Source organism: Babylonia areolata, chromosome 35 (assembly GCF_041734735.1).
Source record: "Babylonia areolata isolate BAREFJ2019XMU chromosome 35, ASM4173473v1, whole genome shotgun sequence".
Taxonomy (NCBI): domain Eukaryota; kingdom Metazoa; phylum Mollusca; class Gastropoda; order Neogastropoda; family Buccinidae; genus Babylonia; species Babylonia areolata.
Window position 1 is genome coordinate 840,001 of NC_134910.1, and position 21,985 is coordinate 861,985.

Here is a 21,985-nt window from a genome sequence, read left to right on the forward strand (position 1 = left end):
CCCATCTTTGCGGGGAGAGAGAGAGAGAGAGCATGACGTAATCATTCATTCTGACACAGCGTCAGCAGCAATAACGTTCATGAACACCACTGACCAATGAAATTATTTCCTCAGCAGATGAATGGAAGGATGATCGTCACGTGTGTTGGGGCCTTTAGCTGCCATGACCATCCCGTGTGTCGGCACCTTTAGAGCTGATACCATGCATATATTAACCCCTTGACTGCTGAGTCCACGTTGAATGAGATCAGTGTGACTTCAGACTGAAGTACAGGTACTGCGCTCTGTTCGCTCTGTGACAGCCCTTCACTGACATCCTGACCTGTAAGCTGTCTTATCTCACTGAGGTGACAGCCCTTCACTGACATCCTGACCTGTAAGCTGTGTCTTACCTCAGTGAGGTGACAGCCCTTCACTGACATCCTGACCTGTAAGCTATCTTGCCTCAGTGAGGTGACAGCCTTTCATTGACATCCTGACCTGTAAGCTGTGTCTTACCTCAGTGAGGTGACAGCCCTTCACTGACATCCTGACCTGTAAGCTGTGTCTTACCTCAGTGAAGTGACAGCCCTTCACTGACATCCTGACCTGTAAGCTGTGTCTTACCTCAGTGAGGTGACAGCCCTTCACTGACATCCTGACCTGTAAGCTGTCCTACCTCAGTGAGGTGACAGCCCTTCACTGACATCCTGACCTGTATGATGTGTCTTACCACAGTGAGGTGACAGCCCTTCACTGACATCCTGACCTGTAAGCTTTGTCTTATCTCAGTCAGGTGACAGCCCTTCACTGACATCCTGACCTGTAAGCTGTCTTATCACAGTCAGGTGACAGCTCTTCACTGACATCCTGACCTGTAAGCTGTGTCTTATCTCAGTGAGGTGACAGCCCTTCACTGACATCCTGACCTGTAAGCTGTGTCTTACCTCAGTGAGGTGACAGCCCTTCACTGACATCCTGACCTGTAAGCTGTGTCTTACCTCAGTGAGGTGACAGCCCTTCACTGACATCCTGACCTGTAAGCTGTCCTACCTCAGTGAGGTGACAGCCCTTCACTGACATCCTGACCTGTATGATGTGTCTTACCACAGTGAGGTGACAGCCCTTCACTGACATCCTGACCTGTAAGCTCTGTCTTATCACAGTCAGGTGACATCCCTTCACTGACATCCTGACCTGTAAGCTCTGTCTTATCTCAGTCAGGTGACAGCCCTTCACTGACATCCTGACCTGTAAGCTGTCCTACCTCAGTGAGGTGACAGCCCTTCACTGACATCCTGACCTGTTAGCTCTGTCTTATCTCAGTCAGGTGACAGCCCTTCACTGACATCCTGACCTGTAAGCTCTGTCTTATCTCAGTCAGGTGACAGCCCTTCACTGACATCCTGACCTGTAAGCTGTCCTACCTCAGTGAGGTGACAGCCCTTCACTGACATCCTGACCTGTAAGCTGTGTCTTACCTCAGTGAGGTGACAGCCCTTCACTGACATCCTGACCTGTAAGCTGTGTCTTACCTCAGTGAGGTGACAGCCCTTCACTGACATCCTGACCTGTAAGCTCTGTCCTCTCTCATTGAGGTGACAGCCCTTCACTGACATCCTGACCTGTAAGCTCTGTCCTATCTCATTGAGGTGACAGCCCTTCACTGACATCCTGACCTGTAAGCTCTGTCCTATCACAGTGAGGTGACAGCCCTTCACTGACATCCTGACCTGTAAGCTCTGTCCTATCTCATTGAGGTGACAGCCCTTCACTGACATCCTGACCTGTAAGCTCTGTCTTATCTCAGTGAGGTGACAGCCCTTCACTGACATCCTGACCTGTAAGCTCTGTCCTATCTCATTGAGGTGACAGCCCTTCACTGACATCCTGACCTGTAAGCTCTGTCTTATCTCAGTGAGGTGACAGCCCTTCACTGACATCCTGACCTGTAAGCTCTGTCTTACCTCAGTGAGGTGACAGCCCTTCACTGACATCCTGACCTGTAAGCTCTGTCTTATCACAGTCAGGTGACATCCCTTCACTGACATCCTGACCTGTAAGCTGTCTTATCTCAGTGAGGTGACAGCCCTTCACTGACATCCTGACCTGTAAGCTGTCTTATCTCAGTGAGGTGACAGCCCTTCACTGACATCCTGACCTGTAAGCTCTGTCTTATCACAGTCAGGTGACATCCCTTCACTGACATCCTGACCTGTAAGCTGTCTTATCTCAGTGAGGTGACAGCCCTTCATTGACATCCTGACCTATAAGCTGTCTTATCTCAGTGAGGTGACAGCCCTTCACTGACATCCTGACCTGTAAGCTCTGTCTTACCTCAGTGAGGTGACAGCCCTTCATTGACATCCTGACCTGTAAGCTCTGTCCTATCACAGTGAGGTGACAGCCCTTCACTGACATCCTGACCTGTAACCTCTGTCTTATCTCAGTGAGGTGACAGCCCTTCACTGACATCCTGACCTGTAAGCTCTGTCCTATCTCAGTGAGGTGACAGCCCTTCACTGACATCCTGACCTGTAAGCTCTGTCTTATCTCAGTGAGGTGACAGCCCTTCACTGACATCCTGACCTGTAAGCTCTGTCTTACCTCAGTGAGGTGACAGCCCTTCACTGACATCCTGACCTGTAAGCTCTGTCTTATCACAGTCAGGTGACATCCCTTCACTGACATCCTGACCTGTAAGCTGTCTTATCTCAGTGAGGTGACAGCCCTTCACTGACATCCTGACCTGTAAGCTGTCTTATCTCAGTGACGTGACAGCCCTTCACTGACATCCTGACCTGTAAGCTCTGTCTTATCACAGTCAGGTGACATCCCTTCACTGACATCCTGACCTGTAAGCTGTCTTATCTCAGTGAGGTGACAGCCCTTCATTGACATCCTGACCTGTAAGCTGTCTTATCTCAGTGAGGTGACAGCCCTTCACTGACATCCTGACCTGTAAGCTCTGTCTTACCTCAGTGAGGTGACAGCCCTTCATTGACATCCTGACCTGTAAGCTCTGTCTTATCTCCGTGAGGTGACAGTCCTTCACTGACATCCTGACCTGTAAGCTATCTTGCCTCAGTGAGGTGACAGCCTTTCATTGACATCCTGACCTGTAAGCTCTGTCTTATCTCAGTGAGGTGACAGTCCTTCACTGACATCCTGACCTGTAAGCTGTGTCTTACCTCAGTGAGGTGAGAGCCCTTCACTGACATCCTGACCTGTAAGCTCTGTCTTATCACAGTCAGGTGACATACCTTCACTGACATCCTGACCTGTAAGCTGTCTTATCTCAGTGAGGTGACAGCCCTTCATTGACATCCTGACCTGTAAGCTGTGTCTTACCTCAGTGAGGTGAGAGCCCTTCACTGACATCCTGACCTGTAAGCTGTGTCTTACCTCAGTGAGGTGACAGCCCTTCACTGACATCCTGACCTGTAAGCTCTGTCCTCTCTCATTGAGGTGACAGCCCTTCACTGACATCCTGACCTGTAAGCTCTGTCCTATCACAGTGAGGTGACAGCCCTTCACTGACATCCTGACCTGTAAGCTCTGTCCTATCTCATTGAGGTGACAGCCCTTCACTGACATCCTGACCTGTAACCTCTGTCTTATCTCAGTGAGGTGACAGCCCTTCACTGACATCCTGACCTGTAAGCTCTGTCCTATCTCATTGAGGTGACAGCCCTTCACTGACATCCTGACCTGTAAGCTCTGTCTTATCTCAGTGAGGTGACAGCCCTTCACTGACATCCTGACCTGTAAGCTCTGTCTTACCTCAGTGAGGTGACAGCCCTTCACTGACATCCTGACCTGTAAGCTCTGTCTTATCACAGTCAGGTGACATCCCTTCACTGACATCCTGACCTGTAAGCTGTCTTATCTCAGTGAGGTGACAGCCCTTCACTGACATCCTGACCTGTAAGCTGTCTTATCTCAGTGAGGTGACAGCCCTTCACTGACATCCTGACCTGTAAGCTCTGTCTTATCTCAGTGAGGTGACAGCCCTTCACTGACATCCTGACCTGTAAGCTCTGTCTTACCTCAGTGAGGTGACAGCCCTTCACTGACATCCTGACCTGTAAGCTCTGTCTTATCACAGTCAGGTGACATCCCTTCACTGACATCCTGACCTGTAAGCTGTCTTATCTCAGTGAGGTGACAGCCCTTCACTGACATCCTGACCTGTAAGCTGTCTTATCTCAGTGAGGTGACAGCCCTTCACTGACATCCTGACCTGTAAGCTCTGTCTTATCACAGTCAGGTGACATCCCTTCACTGACATCCTGACCTGTAAGCTGTCTTATCTCAGTGAGGTGACAGCCCTTCATTGACATCCTGACCTGTAAGCTGTCTTATCTCAGTGAGGTGACAGCCCTTCACTGACATCCTGACCTGTAAGCTCTGTCTTACCTCAGTGAGGTGACAGCCCTTCATTGACATCCTGACCTGTAAGCTCTGTCTTATCTCCGTGAGGTGACAGTCCTTCACTGACATCCTGACCTGTAAGCTATCTTGCCTCAGTGAGGTGACAGCCTTTCATTGACATCCTGACCTGTAAGCTCTGTCTTATCTCAGTGAGGTGACAGTCCTTCACTGACATCCTGACCTGTAAGCTGTGTCTTACCTCAGTGAGGTGAGAGCCCTTCACTGACATCCTGACCTGTAAGCTCTGTCTTATCACAGTCAGGTGACATACCTTCACTGACATCCTGACCTGTAAGCTGTCTTATCTCAGTGAGGTGACAGCCCTTCATTGACATCCTGACCTGTAAGCTGTGTCTTACCTCAGTGAGGTGAGAGCCCTTCACTGACATCCTGACCTGTAAGCTGTGTCTTACCTCAGTGAGGTGACAGCCCTTCACTGACATCCTGACCTGTAAGCTCTGTCCTCTCTCATTGAGGTGACAGCCCTTCACTGACATCCTGACCTGTAAGCTCTGTCCTATCTCATTGAGGTGACAGCCCTTCACTGACATCCTGACCTGTAAGCTCTGTCCTATCACAGTGAGGTGACAGCCCTTCACTGACATCCTGACCTGTAAGCTCTGTCCTATCTCATTGAGGTGACAGCCCTTCACTGACATCCTGACCTGTAACCTCTGTCTTATCTCAGTGAGGTGACAGCCCTTCACTGACATCCTGACCTGTAAGCTCTGTCCTATCTCATTGAGGTGACAGCCCTTCACTGACATCCTGACCTGTAAGCTCTGTCTTATCTCAGTGAGGTGACAGCCCTTCACTGACATCCTGACCTGTAAGCTCTGTCTTACCTCAGTGAGGTGACAGCCCTTCACTGACATCCTGACCTGTAAGCTCTGTCTTATCACAGTCAGGTGACATCCCTTCACTGACATCCTGACCTGTAAGCTGTCTTATCTCAGTGAGGTGACAGCCCTTCACTGACATCCTGACCTGTAAGCTGTCTTATCTCAGTGAGGTGACAGCCCTTCACTGACATCCTGACCTGTAAGCTCTGTCTTATCTCAGTGAGGTGACAGCCCTTCACTGACATCCTGACCTGTAAGCTCTGTCTTACCTCAGTGAGGTGACAGCCCTTCACTGACATCCTGACCTGTAAGCTCTGTCTTATCACAGTCAGGTGACATCCCTTCACTGACATCCTGACCTGTAAGCTGTCTTATCTCAGTGAGGTGACAGCCCTTCACTGACATCCTGACCTGTAAGCTGTCTTATCTCAGTGAGGTGACAGCCCTTCACTGACATCCTGACCTGTAAGCTCTGTCTTATCACAGTCAGGTGACATCCCTTCACTGACATCCTGACCTGTAAGCTGTCTTATCTCAGTGAGGTGACAGCCCTTCATTGACATCCTGACCTGTAAGCTCTGTCTTATCTCAGTGAGGTGACAGTCCTTCACTGACATCCTGACCTGTAAGCTGTGTCTTACCTCAGTGAGGTGACAGCCCTTCACTGACATCCTGACCTGTAAGCTCTGTCTTATCACAGTCAGGTGACATCCCTTCACTGACATCCTGACCTGTAAGCTGTCTTATCTCAGTGAGGTGACAGCCCTTCACTGACATCCTGACCTGTAAGCTGTCTTATCTCAGTGAGGTGACAGCCCTTCACTGACATCCTGACCTGTAAGCTCTGTCTTATCACAGTCAGGTGACATCCCTTCACTGACATCCTGACCTGTAAGCTGTCTTATCTCAGTGAGGTGACAGCCCTTCATTGACATCCTGACCTGTAAGCTGTCTTATCTCAGTGAGGTGACAGCCCTTCACTGACATCCTGACCTGTAAGCTCTGTCTTACCTCAGTGAGGTGACAGCCCTTCATTGACATTCTGACCTGTAACCTCTGTCTTACCTCAGTGAGGTGACAGCCTTTCACTGACATCCTGACCTGTAAGCTGTCTACCTCAGTGAGGTGACAGCCCTTCACTGACATCCTGACCTGTAAGCTCTGTCTTACCTCAGTAAGGTGACAGCCCTTCACTGACATCCTGACCTGTCAGCTGTCTTACCTCAGTGAGGTGACAGCCCTTCACTGACATCCTGACCTGTAAGCTCTGTCTTACCTCAGTAAGGTGACAGCCCTTCACTGACATCCTGACCTGTCAGCTGTCTTACCTGAGTGAGGTGACAGCTCTTCATTGACATCCTGACCTGTAAGCTGTCCTATCTCAGTGAGGTGACAGCCCTTCACTGACATCCTGACCTGTCAGCTCTGTCCTATCTCATTGAGGTGACAGCCCTTCACTGACATCCTGACCTGTCAGCTCTGTCCTACCTCAGTGAAAAGCAGAGGACTGGGCCTCTCCTTCCTGTACAGAGCCCTGGACACGCTGACAATGAAATCACTGCCACCAGTCGGCCGTCAGAAGCTGTGTGTGTGTGTGTGTGTGGAGGGGGTAGGGGGGGGGGACCTTTAAACTATGTCCCTACGTGGTACGTTCTTGGGCACTCAAGGGGTGGAACCTTTTTTCCTGCAGGTTGTTTGCTGCTGAGAGAGAGAGGGGGAGGAGGAGGGGGGAGAGGAGCAGGCAGTGCAGTTAGAAGCAGTGCAGGCCGTGGACAGCGCGCGTCAATCATTTATTACAGTTCTTATGTCCATTGCCTTAACTTTTGTCTTTCCTTCTTCCACCCCCGCCCCTCCACCCCAACCCCCACTCCCCCCCCCCCACCACCCCCCCACCTCCCACCACCCATCACAGACGGACCTCCAGAGAGCCCGGACGGAGCTGGCGGCGACACAACACAGTCTTCTGGAACTGCAGATAGAACAGGTGCCCGCCTCGCCTGGGGCCGGGGAGGGGTGGGGTGAGGGGGGGGGGTGTACAATGCAATGCAATGCAAATCAGTGCCAGTATAATACTATGCAAAGCACACTAAAGTACCTCGCTACGCAACGTAACACCACACCACACCACACCACACCATACCACACCACACCACACCACACCACACCACACCACACCATACCACACCACACCACACCACACCATACCACACCACACCACACCACACCACACCATACCACGCCACACCACACCACACCACACCACACCACACCATACCACGCCACACCATACCACGCCACACCACACCACACCACACCACACCATACCACACCACACCACACCACACCATACCACACCACACCACACCACACCACACCACACCACACCACACCACGCCACACCACACCACACCATACCACACCATACCATACCACGCCACACCACACCACACCACACCATACCACACCATACCATACCACGCCACACCACACCACACCACACCACACCATACCACACCACACCACACCACACCATACCATACCATACCATACCATACCATACCACACCACACCACACCACACCATACCATACCATACCATACCATACCATACCACACCATACCATACCACACCATACCACACCATACCATACCACACCATACCATACCATACCATACCATACCATACCACACCATACCATACCATACCATACCACACCACACCATACCATACCATACCATACCATACCATACCATACCACACCATACCACACCACACCACACCATACCATACCATACCATACCACACCACACCACACCACACCACACCACACCACACCATACCATACCACACCACACCACACCACACCACACCACACCATACCATACCATACCACACCACACCACACCATACCACACCATACCATACCACACCACACCACACCACACCACACCATACCATACCACGCCACGCCACACCACACCACACCACACCACACCACACCACACCACACCACACCACGCCACGCCACACCACACCACACCACACCACACCATACCACACCACACCACACCACACCACACCACACCACACCACACCACACCACACCACACCACACCACGCCTTTCTTTCATGTTATTAATGTCTCTTCTCACTGGTCAGGCATTTGGGGCTTTGTTTCCACCTAATTCACACTGACCAACAAGTGTTCTGTGTGTGTGTGTGTGTGTGTGTGTGTGTGTTGTCACATGTACACGTGTGCAGTTATTATTACTATTATTATTATTGTTGTTGTTGTTGTTGTTTACTTTAAATGACTTTGCTTTCAGAAAGTTGCGACTAACTTTCCTCTGAGTTCCTAACCCAGGCGAACGCTTATGTGTGTACACATTCACATAATCATTACAGTGTATGTATGGAAAATGTGTGTGTTAACTGCGTGTGTGTTTGTCCATGTGACTGCTCAGTCGGCGGCTCTCGCGGTGTGTGTGTGTGTCTGTGTGTGTGTGTGTGTGTGTGTGTTCATCACCTGGAGGTGCTGTGTTCAAGTTGCGTTGTGTGCTAGCTGTTTTGTAATATGTCAGGAATGTTTGATGAGGTCGACGGGACTTCACTGACAGAGAGACAGAGAGAGAGAGGGAGAGAGAGAGGGGGGGAGAGGGGGAGGGAGAGGGAGAGGGAGGGAGGGAGAGAGAGTGGGAAAGAGAGAGAGAGAGGAACACGTACACACATATAAATACAGACAGACACACACACACACACACACACATACAGAGAGAGAGAGAGAGAGAGAGAGAAGTGGGCAAAGAGAGAAGGGGAGAGAGAGAGGGATAAAAATGAGAGAGACAACAGGGTGAGAGAGAGGGGGGTGGGAGGTGTGTGGGGGGGCGGGGGGGGGGATTGGACGGAGGATTAGCTTCACCAAAGTAGCGTGTTTCAGTTTGGTGTGTATAATTTGCCGTGTTCATTTCTGGTGTTATGTACTAATCACGGCGTTCCTCGTGTACCCCGGCTTAATTAATCATCAGTCAGGCAGGCGCTGCTTCGACGAGTGCTGCATGAAGTAGTGTGTGTGTGTGTGTGTGTGTGTGTGTGTGTGTGTGTGTGTGTGTGTGTGATTTAACACTTGCCTTGCAGATAGGGTCTAACCTGTGGTTTCGCAGTGCTGTGCTGTGCTGTGCTGTGCTGTCATGCACGTCACGTGGTATCCACACTAACCATCATTGACGGGCAGCACATGGGCGTGCTTGTATACACGTGTCATGAGTTCGCGCACGTGCACGCGCGTATGCACACACATACACACACACACATACACACACACACATACACACACACATGCACACACTCCTCCACCCACCTCCACCCACCAGCATGTATTGTCCTTGCACTCAATTTCTCCCTCTTTTTCTTTTTTTTTTTTTACTAACAAATGTTTTTCCTTATGCAAGTGTTCATTTGCTTTTTGTGTTGGTGACGCGTACTGCATGTTTGAAATCAATTCCTGTGAAAGAATACATTGTATTTTCACGTCTTGTTTTATTTCTTGTTATTCCTTCCTTCCACGATTCTTTCCTTCCTTCTTTTGGTACACACACACACACACACACACACACACACACACACACACACACACACACACACACACACACACACACACACACACACACACACACACACACACTCACACTACACTACACACACACACACACACGCACGCACGCACGCACGCATGCACGCACGCTCACACACACACACACACACACACTCACACTCACACTACACTACACTACACTACACTACACACACACACACACACACACACACACACACACACACACACACACACACACACACACACACAGAGAGTCACTTTTACTCTTTATTTATTTGTCTTTGTTTCTCACCTTCTCTCTCTCTGTGTTTCTGCTTATCTCTTTCTTTCTGTTTCTCTTTCTCTTTATCTCACGCTGTCGATCTGTCTGTTTCTCTGCCTCTGTCTGTCTGTCTGTCTGTCTGTCCGTCAGTATCCCCTGCTCTCTCTCTCTCTGGCTCTGTCTGTCCCTCCCTCTCTCTCAAGCTCTGTCCCTCCCCCTCTCTCTCTCTGGCTCTGTCTGTCCCTCCCTCTCTCTCAAGCTCTGTCCCTCCCCCTCTCTCTCTCTAGCTCTGTCTGTCCCTCCCTCTCTCTCTCTCTGTCTCTCTCTCTCTCTGTCTCTCTGTGTCTGTCTCTCTCTGTCTGTCTGTCTCTTTAACTGCTTGTCCCTCCCACCTCCACTCCGTCCCGAATCTCTCTTCTCTTTGAAAATATTGTTTTCTTGCTAACTTTGGAATGTGAAAAGCATCTTTGTTGTTTTGCTTACTCACTGTGTGTGTGTGTGTGTGTGTGTGTGTGTGTGTGTGTGTGTGTGTGTGTGTGTGTGTGTGTGTGTGTGTGTGTGTGTGTGTGTCCACAGGGGGTGTCAGAGACGCAGTCGGAGGCGGGTCGTCAGTTTGACCTGGACTCTGAGGATCCCGCTTCCCGTCAGAGCTCCAAGCAGGTCAGGGATGAGGCCTCTCTGTCTGTCCATGTGTCTGTCTGTCAGTCCGTATCGCTGTCTGTCTGTCTGTCTGTCCGTGTCTCTGTCTGTCTCTGTCAGTCCGTATCGCTGTCTGTCTGTCTGTCTGTCCGTGTGTCTGTCTGTCTGTCTGTCCGTGTCTCTGTCTCTGTTTGTCTCTGTCTGTCTCGTCTCTGTCTGTCTGTGTCTGTCCCTGTCTCTGTGTCTGTGTCTCTCTGTCTGTCTGTGCGTCTGTGTCTCTGTCCGTGTCTGTGTCTCTCTGTCTGTGTGTGTCTGTGTGCCTCAACTCCACGCTAAACACCATATTTAGGATCGTCTTTAAGCAAACAGAGCGATGTAAAGATGGCCTCTTTCAAGCCAGCCCAGCTTTTGGCAGCTTGTCGACAGAATGCACTGTGTTCAGTAATGCTTTAGCATTAGCATTAGCACCTAGCTGTGCGCTGGTTCTAGAGTGCTTCATAGCTTTACGTATAGCGTCTGACTTCATGTTAATCAGACTCGGTAACTCTCAGTGGTTTTTTGGGTTTTATTTTTATTTTTTTTAATATATATTTGAATTTTTTTTTGTAGTGCTACATTATTAGTATGAGTAACTTCACGCAGTGCTGCCATGCTGTTCTGTCCCTTGGTTTATACCGCTGTGTTTGTGCTGTGTCGTTCCATTGTCAGCATAAACCACAACTTGTGACAACTGCCCATTATATCAACCCGCTGATAAACCACATGTGATAACTGCCCACTATATCAACCCATTAATAAACCACATGTGATAACTGCCCGCTATATCAACCCATTAATAAACCACATGTGATAACTGCCCGCTATATCAACCCATTAATAAACCACATGTGATAACTGCCCGCTATATCAACCCATTAATAAACCACAACTTGTGACAACTGCCCACTATATCAACCCATTGGTAAACCACATGTGATAACTGCCCGCCATATCAACCCATTGATAAACCACATGTGATAACTGCCCGCTATATCAACCCATTAATAAACCACATGTGACAACTGCCCGCTATATCAACCCATTAATAAACCACATGTGACAACTGCCCGCTATATCAACCCATTGATAAACCACATGTGATAACTGCCCGCTTTATCAACCCATTAATAAACCGCATGTGATAACTGCCCGCTATATCAACCCATTAATAAACCACAACTCGTGATAACCACCCGTTATTATAATCATCCCATTTACAAACAAACCGCAACTTGTAAACCCTTGCCCAGCGGTGCTAACTTCACCAGTGACGTCATTGGGAGTGATGATGTCAGTAAGGGCAGGTAGCGCCCTCCCTCCCCCACTCCACTCCGGCTCCCCCCCCCCTTTCGTGTGTGTGTGTTGATGACGTGACTAACGCTGGGAGTGTGTTCTAACCGTGTGTGACGCTGCCAGAGGGCCCCCCTGGTGATAGCCGTGCGACAGAAACAGAAACGTGGAGGGAAACGCAAGGTGAGATGGGGGGATGTAATGCTCCACCCCCCGCCCTCCCACACCACCACACCCACTCCTCGGTTCACTGTCCTCCCCTCCACCCCCTCACCTCCACCCTGTGTGTGGGGTGAAAACTGAATGTCATCCCTCTCCCATCTTAACTCTTTACACCCCCCCCCCCCCCCACACACACACACGCCATGTGTGCTGGGTGGTAAGTGCATGACCTCCTTGTTTCTCTCCCTCCCTCGCTTCCGCCTCCTGTACCTCCTTCCCTCCCTCCCTCCCCCCTCCTATCCACTGTGTGCAGAATGGAAACTAATTGGCCCCCTCTTTTCCCTTCCTCTCTCCTGTCTTGTGCTAGATGGTGTTGGTGTCTTCTGTGGTACCCCCGAAGTCTCTTCCCCCCCCACCCCCCACCCCCCTACCCTCTTCCATGACTCCTCTATGGCTGGCAGACATTGTTGTTGGTGTTGCTGTCTTCTGTGGTAACCCCCCCCACCCCCCCTGTTACTCGCCCCCCCCCCCCCCCCCTACACACACGCACACACACCCTCCTCCCATCCTCCATACCATTCTCGTTTCTCGTCACTTTTTTTTTTTCCCCGGACTTTCTTGGGTCGACCACCGTTTTATTTTGTATATAAATTTAATATGACAATTGAAAATAGATGGAAAAAAATACATGGAAAGATTAACAATAAACATAACTAAGTTATTTGCTTATGTTTTTTGCTTGTTTTTCTTTTTTAAATGAATAAACGCATATATTGGGAAAAGAGAAAAGACAAATCTGACAAAAACATAGTACCAATAGGAAAATAAAACAAAAACAAACAACAACATTAAAAAACCCAAAAAAAACACCATATAATTGATATACACATATAACATTCTAAGTAAAAACAACTGAGAATGTTTGAATAAGTCATCAACAGCAACAACAACAACAACAACACAAAAAAAGAAAGAAAAAGGAATAGATATCCATATCCCTACATATCAACTTGCACCATTTTTTCAACATTTAACTTAGTTGTGTTATATTTCCATATATGGTTTGAAATATTGTTTTTATATGTTGTTTCTAATTAAAGGTAAGTATGGCAACCATTTTATTTTGAAGCTGTGTGTTTCACATGCGATCTTAGCGTTATATTCTTCGATTTTGTATCTTGAAACAATGTAATGTTCAAAAGCGTGAATATTTGGAAGGCATTTATCTAACTTACATTTATATATATACATCTTCCCCAGGAGGATTAATAAATCAAGCACTGAGTCTGTCTTCATATCAGCATGGAAACCAAACAGTATTATACATTCATTGAACTTCAAATTTTCACACACTGTACAGTTTATTTTTAATAATTCTTCTAGACTTGTCCAAAAGCGTTTCGAGTAATGGCATCGCCAGAATATATGTTCAACACTATCTTTAACTTCTAAACAAAAATCACAATCAATACTGTTTACAATTCCTATTTCCTTTAAAACAACATTTGTTCCAATGATTCTATGTAATATACGAAATTGTAGCCACTTTAGTTTTATGTCTTTAATTTTATGAAGTTTGTTATAAGCTTTTACCCAACTAATATTTGTCCCAGTTTCTCAGACCACTTGTGACAGGATTTCGGGGTTGTATCATCAAATGCTAGAACATCATAGTATCGCTGTGATCCTTTAGGTGTCGAGTATATTATTTTAATGCCCCTGGTGTGTCAGGAATACTGTGGGTTGTTGGAACATTAAGACCTACCTGTTCCATGTATTTTTTGATTGCTCTTAAGCAACCATTGTACGCCAGAAAATGTACATTCAGTTCATATTTTCCACAAAATTCGTTTTGTGTAATAAAGTGTCCATTGTCATTCAGAAAATGCGAAACACAGTATACACCTTTATCAACCCAGTCTCTGTGATTTATAGTACTATTTCCAATCTTAAAATTTTCGTTATAGAAGACTGGTTCTGACAGAAGGTCAATATCTCATTTAGGTGTAACCTGACAACAAAATTCTCTGTAAGCCATGAAAGTGTGTTTCCAAAATGAATTATTATTACATTTACGCAATGCATACATGGGTCCATATCTTTCTAATTCAGTGAAAAATGGGAACATTTCAATTGAAATGTTTTTCCATTTATGCTTTGTAATTTTAAATCTTCTTATCCAGGTGAGTTTTAATGCTTGACTATATTTTCTTATGTCTGGTATGTTTAAACCACCTTCTTTAACATTGTGTAATTAAGCTGATTATTATCATACAACTATAATTAGCTAAATATGACAAACATAACGATATCGTCCCTGAATTGTCAGGGACTAGGAGATCTGAAGAAAAGAAGAGATGTGTTTCATTTCCTTAGAAATAAATCATACAATATATACTGCTTACAAGATACACATTTTACTACAAAAACAGAAACATATATCAAATCAGAATGGGGATATGAATGCTTTTTTGCGTCCTATAAATCAAATGCAAGGGGAGTGGCAATACTGTTGAATAACAATTTTGAATTTGAAATCAACAAAATAGAAAGAGATACAAATGGAAACTTTATAATGATATCCCTAAAAACTATGGGAAAAGATGTTTTGTTGGTAAACGTCTACGGTCCAAATAAAGATGATCCAAACTTTTATGAAATTTTAAAGGAAAAAATATTGACATATGACAGTCATGCTACAATGTTAGTGGGTGACTGGAATTTGGTTCTTGATCCTTATCTAGATTACGACAATTATAGTAACATCAATAACCCAAAAGCAAAGAATAGTGTAGAAAACATGATTACAGAACTTAACTTAACAGATGTTTGAAGAGAAAATAACCCACAGCTTAAGCTTTTTACATGGAGAAGAAGCTCACCTATAAAACAAAGTAGACTTGATTTTTTTCTTATATCAGAAGATATTTTGTATAATTTTGAAGACACAGATATTATACCAGGGTATAGAACAGACCACTCAATGATTATTTTGAAACTAAGATTTGGTGAAAATATAAAACGTAATACATTTTGGAAATGTAACTGTAGTTTACTCAGAGATAAGCAGTTTATAGACGAAATTAATAAACTAATAGATGAAATTATATGCGAATATTCTACAGAACAGTACGATACGGAGACCCTTCACAGAATTTCGTCTATGAACATTGAATTAATAGTCTCAGATAAGGTATTCATAGACTTCATGCTCATGAAAATAAGATGTAAAAACTATAGCTCATGCCACAATGAAGAAAAAAAATGCAAAAGAAAAAGAAGAAGAAATATTAAAAGGAATTGATCTTTTGGAAAAAAAAGAAAACAGAACAGAAGAAGATATGAAATTATTAAAAGAAAAACATCAGGAATTAGAGTGAGAGAGAAAAAGATACAAGGCATTATATTGAGATCAAGAGCAAAATGGATAGCAGAAGGAGAAAAGGTAACCAATTATTTTTGTAATTTAGAAAAAAAGACATTATGTGAATAAGAGCATGGCCAAACTGACAGATCATAATGGAACACTAACAAAAGAACCAATAAAGATAAATCAAGAAGTTAATTCTTATTATAGAAATCTATACACACAGAAAACTTTTGATGCATGCAATATAAGGGATTTAGTTAGTGAGCTGCCTACACTATCAGATGATGAAAGTAATTTATTGGAAGGAGAAATAAGCTTAGAAGAAGCTAGTTTAGCGTTTAAAAATATGAAAAATGGAAAGAGTCCTGGTACAGATGGATTTGGAGCGGAATTTTATAAAATTTTTGGGAATAAACTAGGTCCTTTTGTAGTGCGTGCTCTGAACCAATCAATGAAAGATGGAGAACTTTCGGCCACTCAGAAAGAAGGAATCATAACGTGTATCCCGAAACCAGACAAATCTAGAGAATATATAAAGAACTGGAGACCCATCTCACTTCTAAATGTTTTATATAAAATTGGATCGACGTGCATTGCAAATAGAATAAAGATGGTTCTTAAAAAATTAGTTGACGAAGACCAGACAGGTTTTGTTGCAAACAGATTCCTGGGAGACAATATAAGACTCATATCCGATTTAACTGATTACCTAGAAACACGACAATTACCTGGACTTCTGATTTGCTTAGATTTTGAGAAAGCGTTTGATTCACTTGACTGGAACTTTTTATTTAAAGCTTTGAGCGCACATGGATTTGGAGACAATATATGTAGATGGATACAGACATTTTATAACAGAATAAAGTCATCTGTTATAGTCAACGGTCAAACGACAGAATGGTTCTTTGTAGAAAGAGGTTGTAGACAGGGTGACCCACTCTCTCCTTATTTGTTTATATTATGTGTAGAAATTTTAGCTATTATGATTAGAGAGGATAATGATATAAAATGTATAAAGATAAATGATAAAGACCATAAAATATCACAATTTGCTAATGATGCACAGTTGATGAATACTGGGGACCGTGTATCGTTTGAAAGATCTATTCGACATGTAGAACAATTTGGCACGTTTTCAGGACTTTTCATGAACACACAAAAAACACAAGCTATATGGTTAGGAAACAAAAAATATTCAAAAACAAAATATATGCAACACCTAAACATTAAATGGAATCCAGAAAGATTTAAAATATTAGGAATATGGTTTACAAACGACTTGAAAGATTGTGATAAAATAAATTATGCAGAGAAACTCTCCGAACTGAAGTCCTTATTCAAAATATGGATAAAAAGAAATATCACACCTATGGGACGTGTTGCGGTGTTAAAATCTCTTATCTTATCTAAACTTATTCACCTGTGGATCTTGCTCCCAAATCCTCCTGATGATTTTATTAATAGTTGCCAGAGGATGTGTTTTCAGTTTATATGGAATGGAAAAAGAGACAAAGTGAATAGAAAAACAGCAACAAAAAGTGTTTCTCGTCACTTTTCTTTGGTTGCCAGACATTGTGGAACATCGTTGGTGTTGGTGTTGTAGTGTTGTGTTGGTGTTGTAGTGTTGTGTTGGTGTTGTAGTGTTGTGTTGGTGTTGTAGTGTTGGTGCTGGTGTTGTAGTGTTGGTGTTGTAGTGCTGGTGCTGGTGTTGGTGCTGGTGTCTTCTTTCCTGTTCTTCATTGCATCGTCCTGCCTACTCCTGGATTTTCTGTGCCTTGAAAAAAAAATGTGTCACCTCTTTTTCTGTTTGTTTATTTTATTTTATTTTTTTTAATTATTGTTGTGCCGGTGTGTGTGTGTCTCCGGTCTTTTTCGCGTATGTTTTAAAAATGTTCTTAATTTTCATCTTTTTTTTGTGTGCTCAAAATGAATGATATCTGTTATAAACACCCATGCACGCGCATGCTTGTACACACACACACACACACACACACACACACACACATACACACACACACACACACACACACGCACGCACGCACGCACGCACGCACACACACACACACACACACACACACACACAGAAGGAATGAACAATAAAATGTGGCAGTATATGTGTATTCATCGAGATATTGCGCACTGATTTTTGAAGCATCAGCCGATTTCCACATTTACGGAAAGAAAGAAAGAAGAAAAGAAAAGGTGAAACAGCTGGTCGTTTCTCTCTGTTCTAGTTACTCCATCCCCACCTGTAAAGGTGAAACAGCTGGTCGTTTCTCTCTGTTCTAGTTACTCATGGCGTCAAAATGGCATGAGGTAATGTTGAAAGAAATACACAACAAAATACACACCTGGATCAACTTGAACAGGTCATTAGAAGAACCCTTCAGGACACGACAGTTTGAGGACGAGGACTGTAATCACAGTATGCAGCCATGGACAAAAGGACACTTTGGAAGAAACGAACATTCTTCATACAACGACACGCTATACACGACTTGTCATATTATGAAGACTCGAACAGGGATGTGGAGAGGGCGGCAGTTCAAACACACACGACACTGCACGGCCATAAACACACACGACACTACACGGCCAAAATCACACACTACACTACGGCCAAGTACACACACGACACTGCACGGCCAAAAATCACACACGACACTGCACGGCCAAGAACACATGAAGAAGTTGAAAACTGTGTCAGGAAGCAGCGAGTGGAAAATGGGTGGTGTCACTCAAGTACACTTCTTTTCAGTTCAGTTTTTCCGATAAACTACACAGTCACACACCTCCAAAATGCTTTCCTGGGAACCACAGCACCACAGCACACAGCACCACAGCACACAGCACACAGCACAGTTTATGGAAAGGGTAAAACAGAAGCCATGGAGGTCGCAGTGATCTTCAAAAAGTTCAGAGCGCGAAACTTGCTCAGCCTCAGTCAGCCGCCATGTTGGATCAAAATGGACTGACCGTGGTTCGAACCCAGCGGACAGTGTCAGTGGACAGTCCTCCTCTTCCCCCCCCCCCCCCCCCCCCCCCGCCCCGCCCCCCCTCGCCCTCTCTCCCTCTCTCTCTTTCCCCTCCCCCCTCTCTCTCACCTTTCTCTCTACCCGCTACCTCCACTCTCTCTCTCTCTCTCTCTCTCTTCCCCCTCCCCCTCTCTCTCTCTCTTTCCCCTCCCCCCTCTCTCTCACCTTTCTCTCTACCCGCTACGCCCCCCTCTCTCTCTCTCTTTTTCCCCACCCTCTCTCTCTCTCTTTCCCCTCTCCCCTCTCTCTCTCATCTGTCTCTCGCCTCCCTCCCTCTCTCTTGCTCTCGCTCTGTCCCCTCTCACTCTCCCCCACCCCCCTCTCTCTGTGGACAGCGGACGGAGAGGGGGAGTGGCACTGGGCTGGTTCCTTGAGGCGATCTGCCATCAAGCGATCGACGGCTGAAGACGTGAGGAGAGAGACAATGTGGACATACATTGACATTGCACAGAAAGACACAAGACGGCGAAATGAGACACACAGGAGAAAGACAGTGGACAGACATTGCAGAGAAAGACTTCGGACGGCAAAATGAGACACACGGGAGCAGGATGACGTCAGAACTACTAGTGCCGTCAGTAAGAGACAAGATGACGTCAGAACTACTAGTGTCGTCAGTAAGAGGAGACAGGATGACGTCAGATCTACTCGTGTCGTCAGTAAGAGAAGACAGGATGACGTCAGATCTACTAGTGTCGTCAGTAAGAGAAGACAGGATGACGTCAGAACTACTAGTGCCGTCAGTAAGAGGAGACAGGATGACGTCAGAACTACTAGTGGCGTCAGTAAGAGACAGGATGACGTCAGAACTACTAGTGTCGTCAGTAAGAGGAGACAGGATGACGTCAGATCTACTCGTGTCGTCAGTAAGAGGAGACAAGATGACGTCAGAACTACTAGTGCCGTCAGTAAGAGGAGACAAGATGACGTCAGAACTACTAGTGTCGTCAGTAAGAGGAGACAGGATGACGTCAGAACTACTAGTGCCGTCAGTAAGAGACAAGATGACGTCAGGACGATTAGTCGGGTCAGTTAGAGGGAACAGGATGACGTCAGAACTACTAGTGTCGTCAGTAAGAGACAAGATGACGTCAGGACGATTAGTCGGGTCAGTTAGAGGGAACAGGATGACGTCAGAACTACCAGTGCCGTCAGTAAGAGACAAGATGACGTCAGGACGATTAGTCGGGTCAGTTAGAGGGAACAGGATGACGTCAGAACTACCAGTGTCGTCAGTAAGAGACAAGATGACGTCAGGACGATTAGTCGGGTCAGTATGACGGAGCAGGACAACGCCGGGACGACTGTTGTGATTAGTACGTGGTGGTTGGAATCAGTAGGAAAATGGTTTTCTTTGCTGTTTTTTCTTTCTGCTTATTTTGTGGGAGTTGTTGTTGTTATTGATGTTGGTGGTTTTGAAACAGAACTGGGTTTTTTTCATTTATATGAAGACGTGTGAAAACAGGACTGTATCTTGAAGACATTTGAAGACTAGAGTGTGGTTCAGTAAACCTTACGAGGACAGTGGTGTATTATTATTATTATTATTATTATTATTATTATTATTCATACCGACGGTTACACACACACACACACACACACACACGCACGAACACACACACACACACACACACACACACACACACACACACACACACACACAAGCCACCACGCGTGTGGCGCGGGCGTCGATGACTAAACATTGATAGAGCTTTTACGCGCAGCTGAGCGTGACAGGAGGAGGGAAAGGGTATGTGTGAGGAGGGGGTGTGGTTTTTTTGGGGTTTTTTTTTGGTTGTTGACGGCAACGGCACGAAGGGTTCCCCCCCCCCCCTCCATTCCACTCCACTCCACCACATCCCCGCCCCCACCCTCCGCACACCAACCTTTACCACCACCACCACCATTACCACCCTGCCTCGTCCACCCCCTACCCCCCTCACCTGTCACACTCCCCACACACATTCCCCCCACTCACACACACACAACACTGCCCCACACATCCACATACACACCCCCACTGCCCCCAGTCCCCCACACTTCCCCCACGCTACCCCCACACTCCCCCACACACACACTCTCCCCCCACTCCCCCACACACACTGCCCCACACTCCCCCCTTCCCGCCTCACTACCCTTCTGTCTCTCTCCCTCTCTTTCTCTGTCACTCTCTCTCCCTTTCTCCCTCTCTCCCCCTCCTCTCTTCCTCCCTCCTCTCTCTCCCTTCCTTTCTCCCTCGCTCTCTTTCTTCCTCCCTCTCTCTCCCCCTCTCTCTCCCTCTCTCTCCCCCTCTCTCTCTCCCTCTCTCTCCCCCTCTCTCTCTCGTTCCCATTCTCTTCCTCACTCCCTCTCTCTCTCCCTTTCTCTTTTCCTCTTTCTCTCTCCATCATCTCTCTCTCACACACTCCCTCTCTCTCTCTCTCACGGTCTCTCTCTCCCTCACCCCCCTCCCCCCGCTCTCTCGCTCACACACACACACTCTCTCTCTCTTTCCCCCTCTCTCTCTCTCTGGGGCGGCGTGAAGAAAGTGAGCAGTGTTGTCCATCGATCCATGCCAACTTGTTCCTTTCAAGATCTGATCGATCGGCTCGGCCCTTCCTCGCCAATTGCCGATCCCTGCTGTAGGGGTGTGTGTGTGTGTGTGTGTGTGTGTGTGTGTGTGTGTGTGTGTGGAGGGGCTGGGGGCAGGGTAGCGGGGGAGGACCTGTCGCTGTGTGGGAGGGGGGGGGGTGAGGCTTGTCCAGTATTTCATTCTTCACTTCTTGACCGCTCGCTCGTTCAGCCTCCCCCTGTCCCCCACCCCTCCCCCCTCCCTGCCACCCCCGTCTGTCCCACTCTGTCTCTGTCTCTCTGTCTCTGTCTCTCCGTTTCTGTCTGTCTGTCTGTCTCTCTCTCTGTCTCTCTCTCTGTCTCTCTCTCTGTCTCTCCTCTCTCTCTCTTTGTCTCTGTCTGTCTGTGTCTGTCTGTCTGTCTGTCTGTCTCTCTCTCTCTCTCTCTCTCTCTCTCTCTTCTCTCTCTCTCTCTCTCTCTCTCTGTGCCCCCTCCCTTTCTCCTGCCATTGATGACAAAATCGATAACCCTGACCAGGAAACACTTTTAGCTCCTGCAGAGATTGTCGGCCTTGTCTGCAAGCTGCACGCACACACTGGCATACACACACACACACACACACACACTCACACACACACACACACACACACACACACACACACACACACACACATTGACACACACACACACACACACTCACACACACACACACACACACATACACACACACACACACACACACACACACACACACACACACACACACACACA

At 46.7% G+C, this 21,985-nt stretch overlaps 1 protein-coding gene across 11 annotated transcripts in view; it reads left to right on the forward strand.

Annotated features, from left to right (window-relative positions):
- Positions 1 to 21,985, forward strand: part of LOC143278152 (uncharacterized) — a 189,149-nt gene that overhangs the window by 81,095 nt on the left and 86,069 nt on the right. For 10 of the 11 annotated variants that reach the window (XR_013053848.1, XR_013053849.1, XR_013053850.1 and 7 more), the window contains 2 exons: positions 7,168 to 7,239; positions 10,706 to 10,789. Coding sequence is in view for 8 of the 11 variants with exons in the window: in XM_076583184.1 (XP_076439299.1) it covers positions 7,168 to 7,239; positions 10,706 to 10,789 (156 nt within the window). In the remaining 3 variants the exon portion in view is untranslated. The remainder of the gene's footprint in view (positions 1 to 7,167; positions 7,240 to 10,705; positions 10,790 to 21,985) is intronic. The other variant, XM_076583190.1, reaches the window with a different exon arrangement.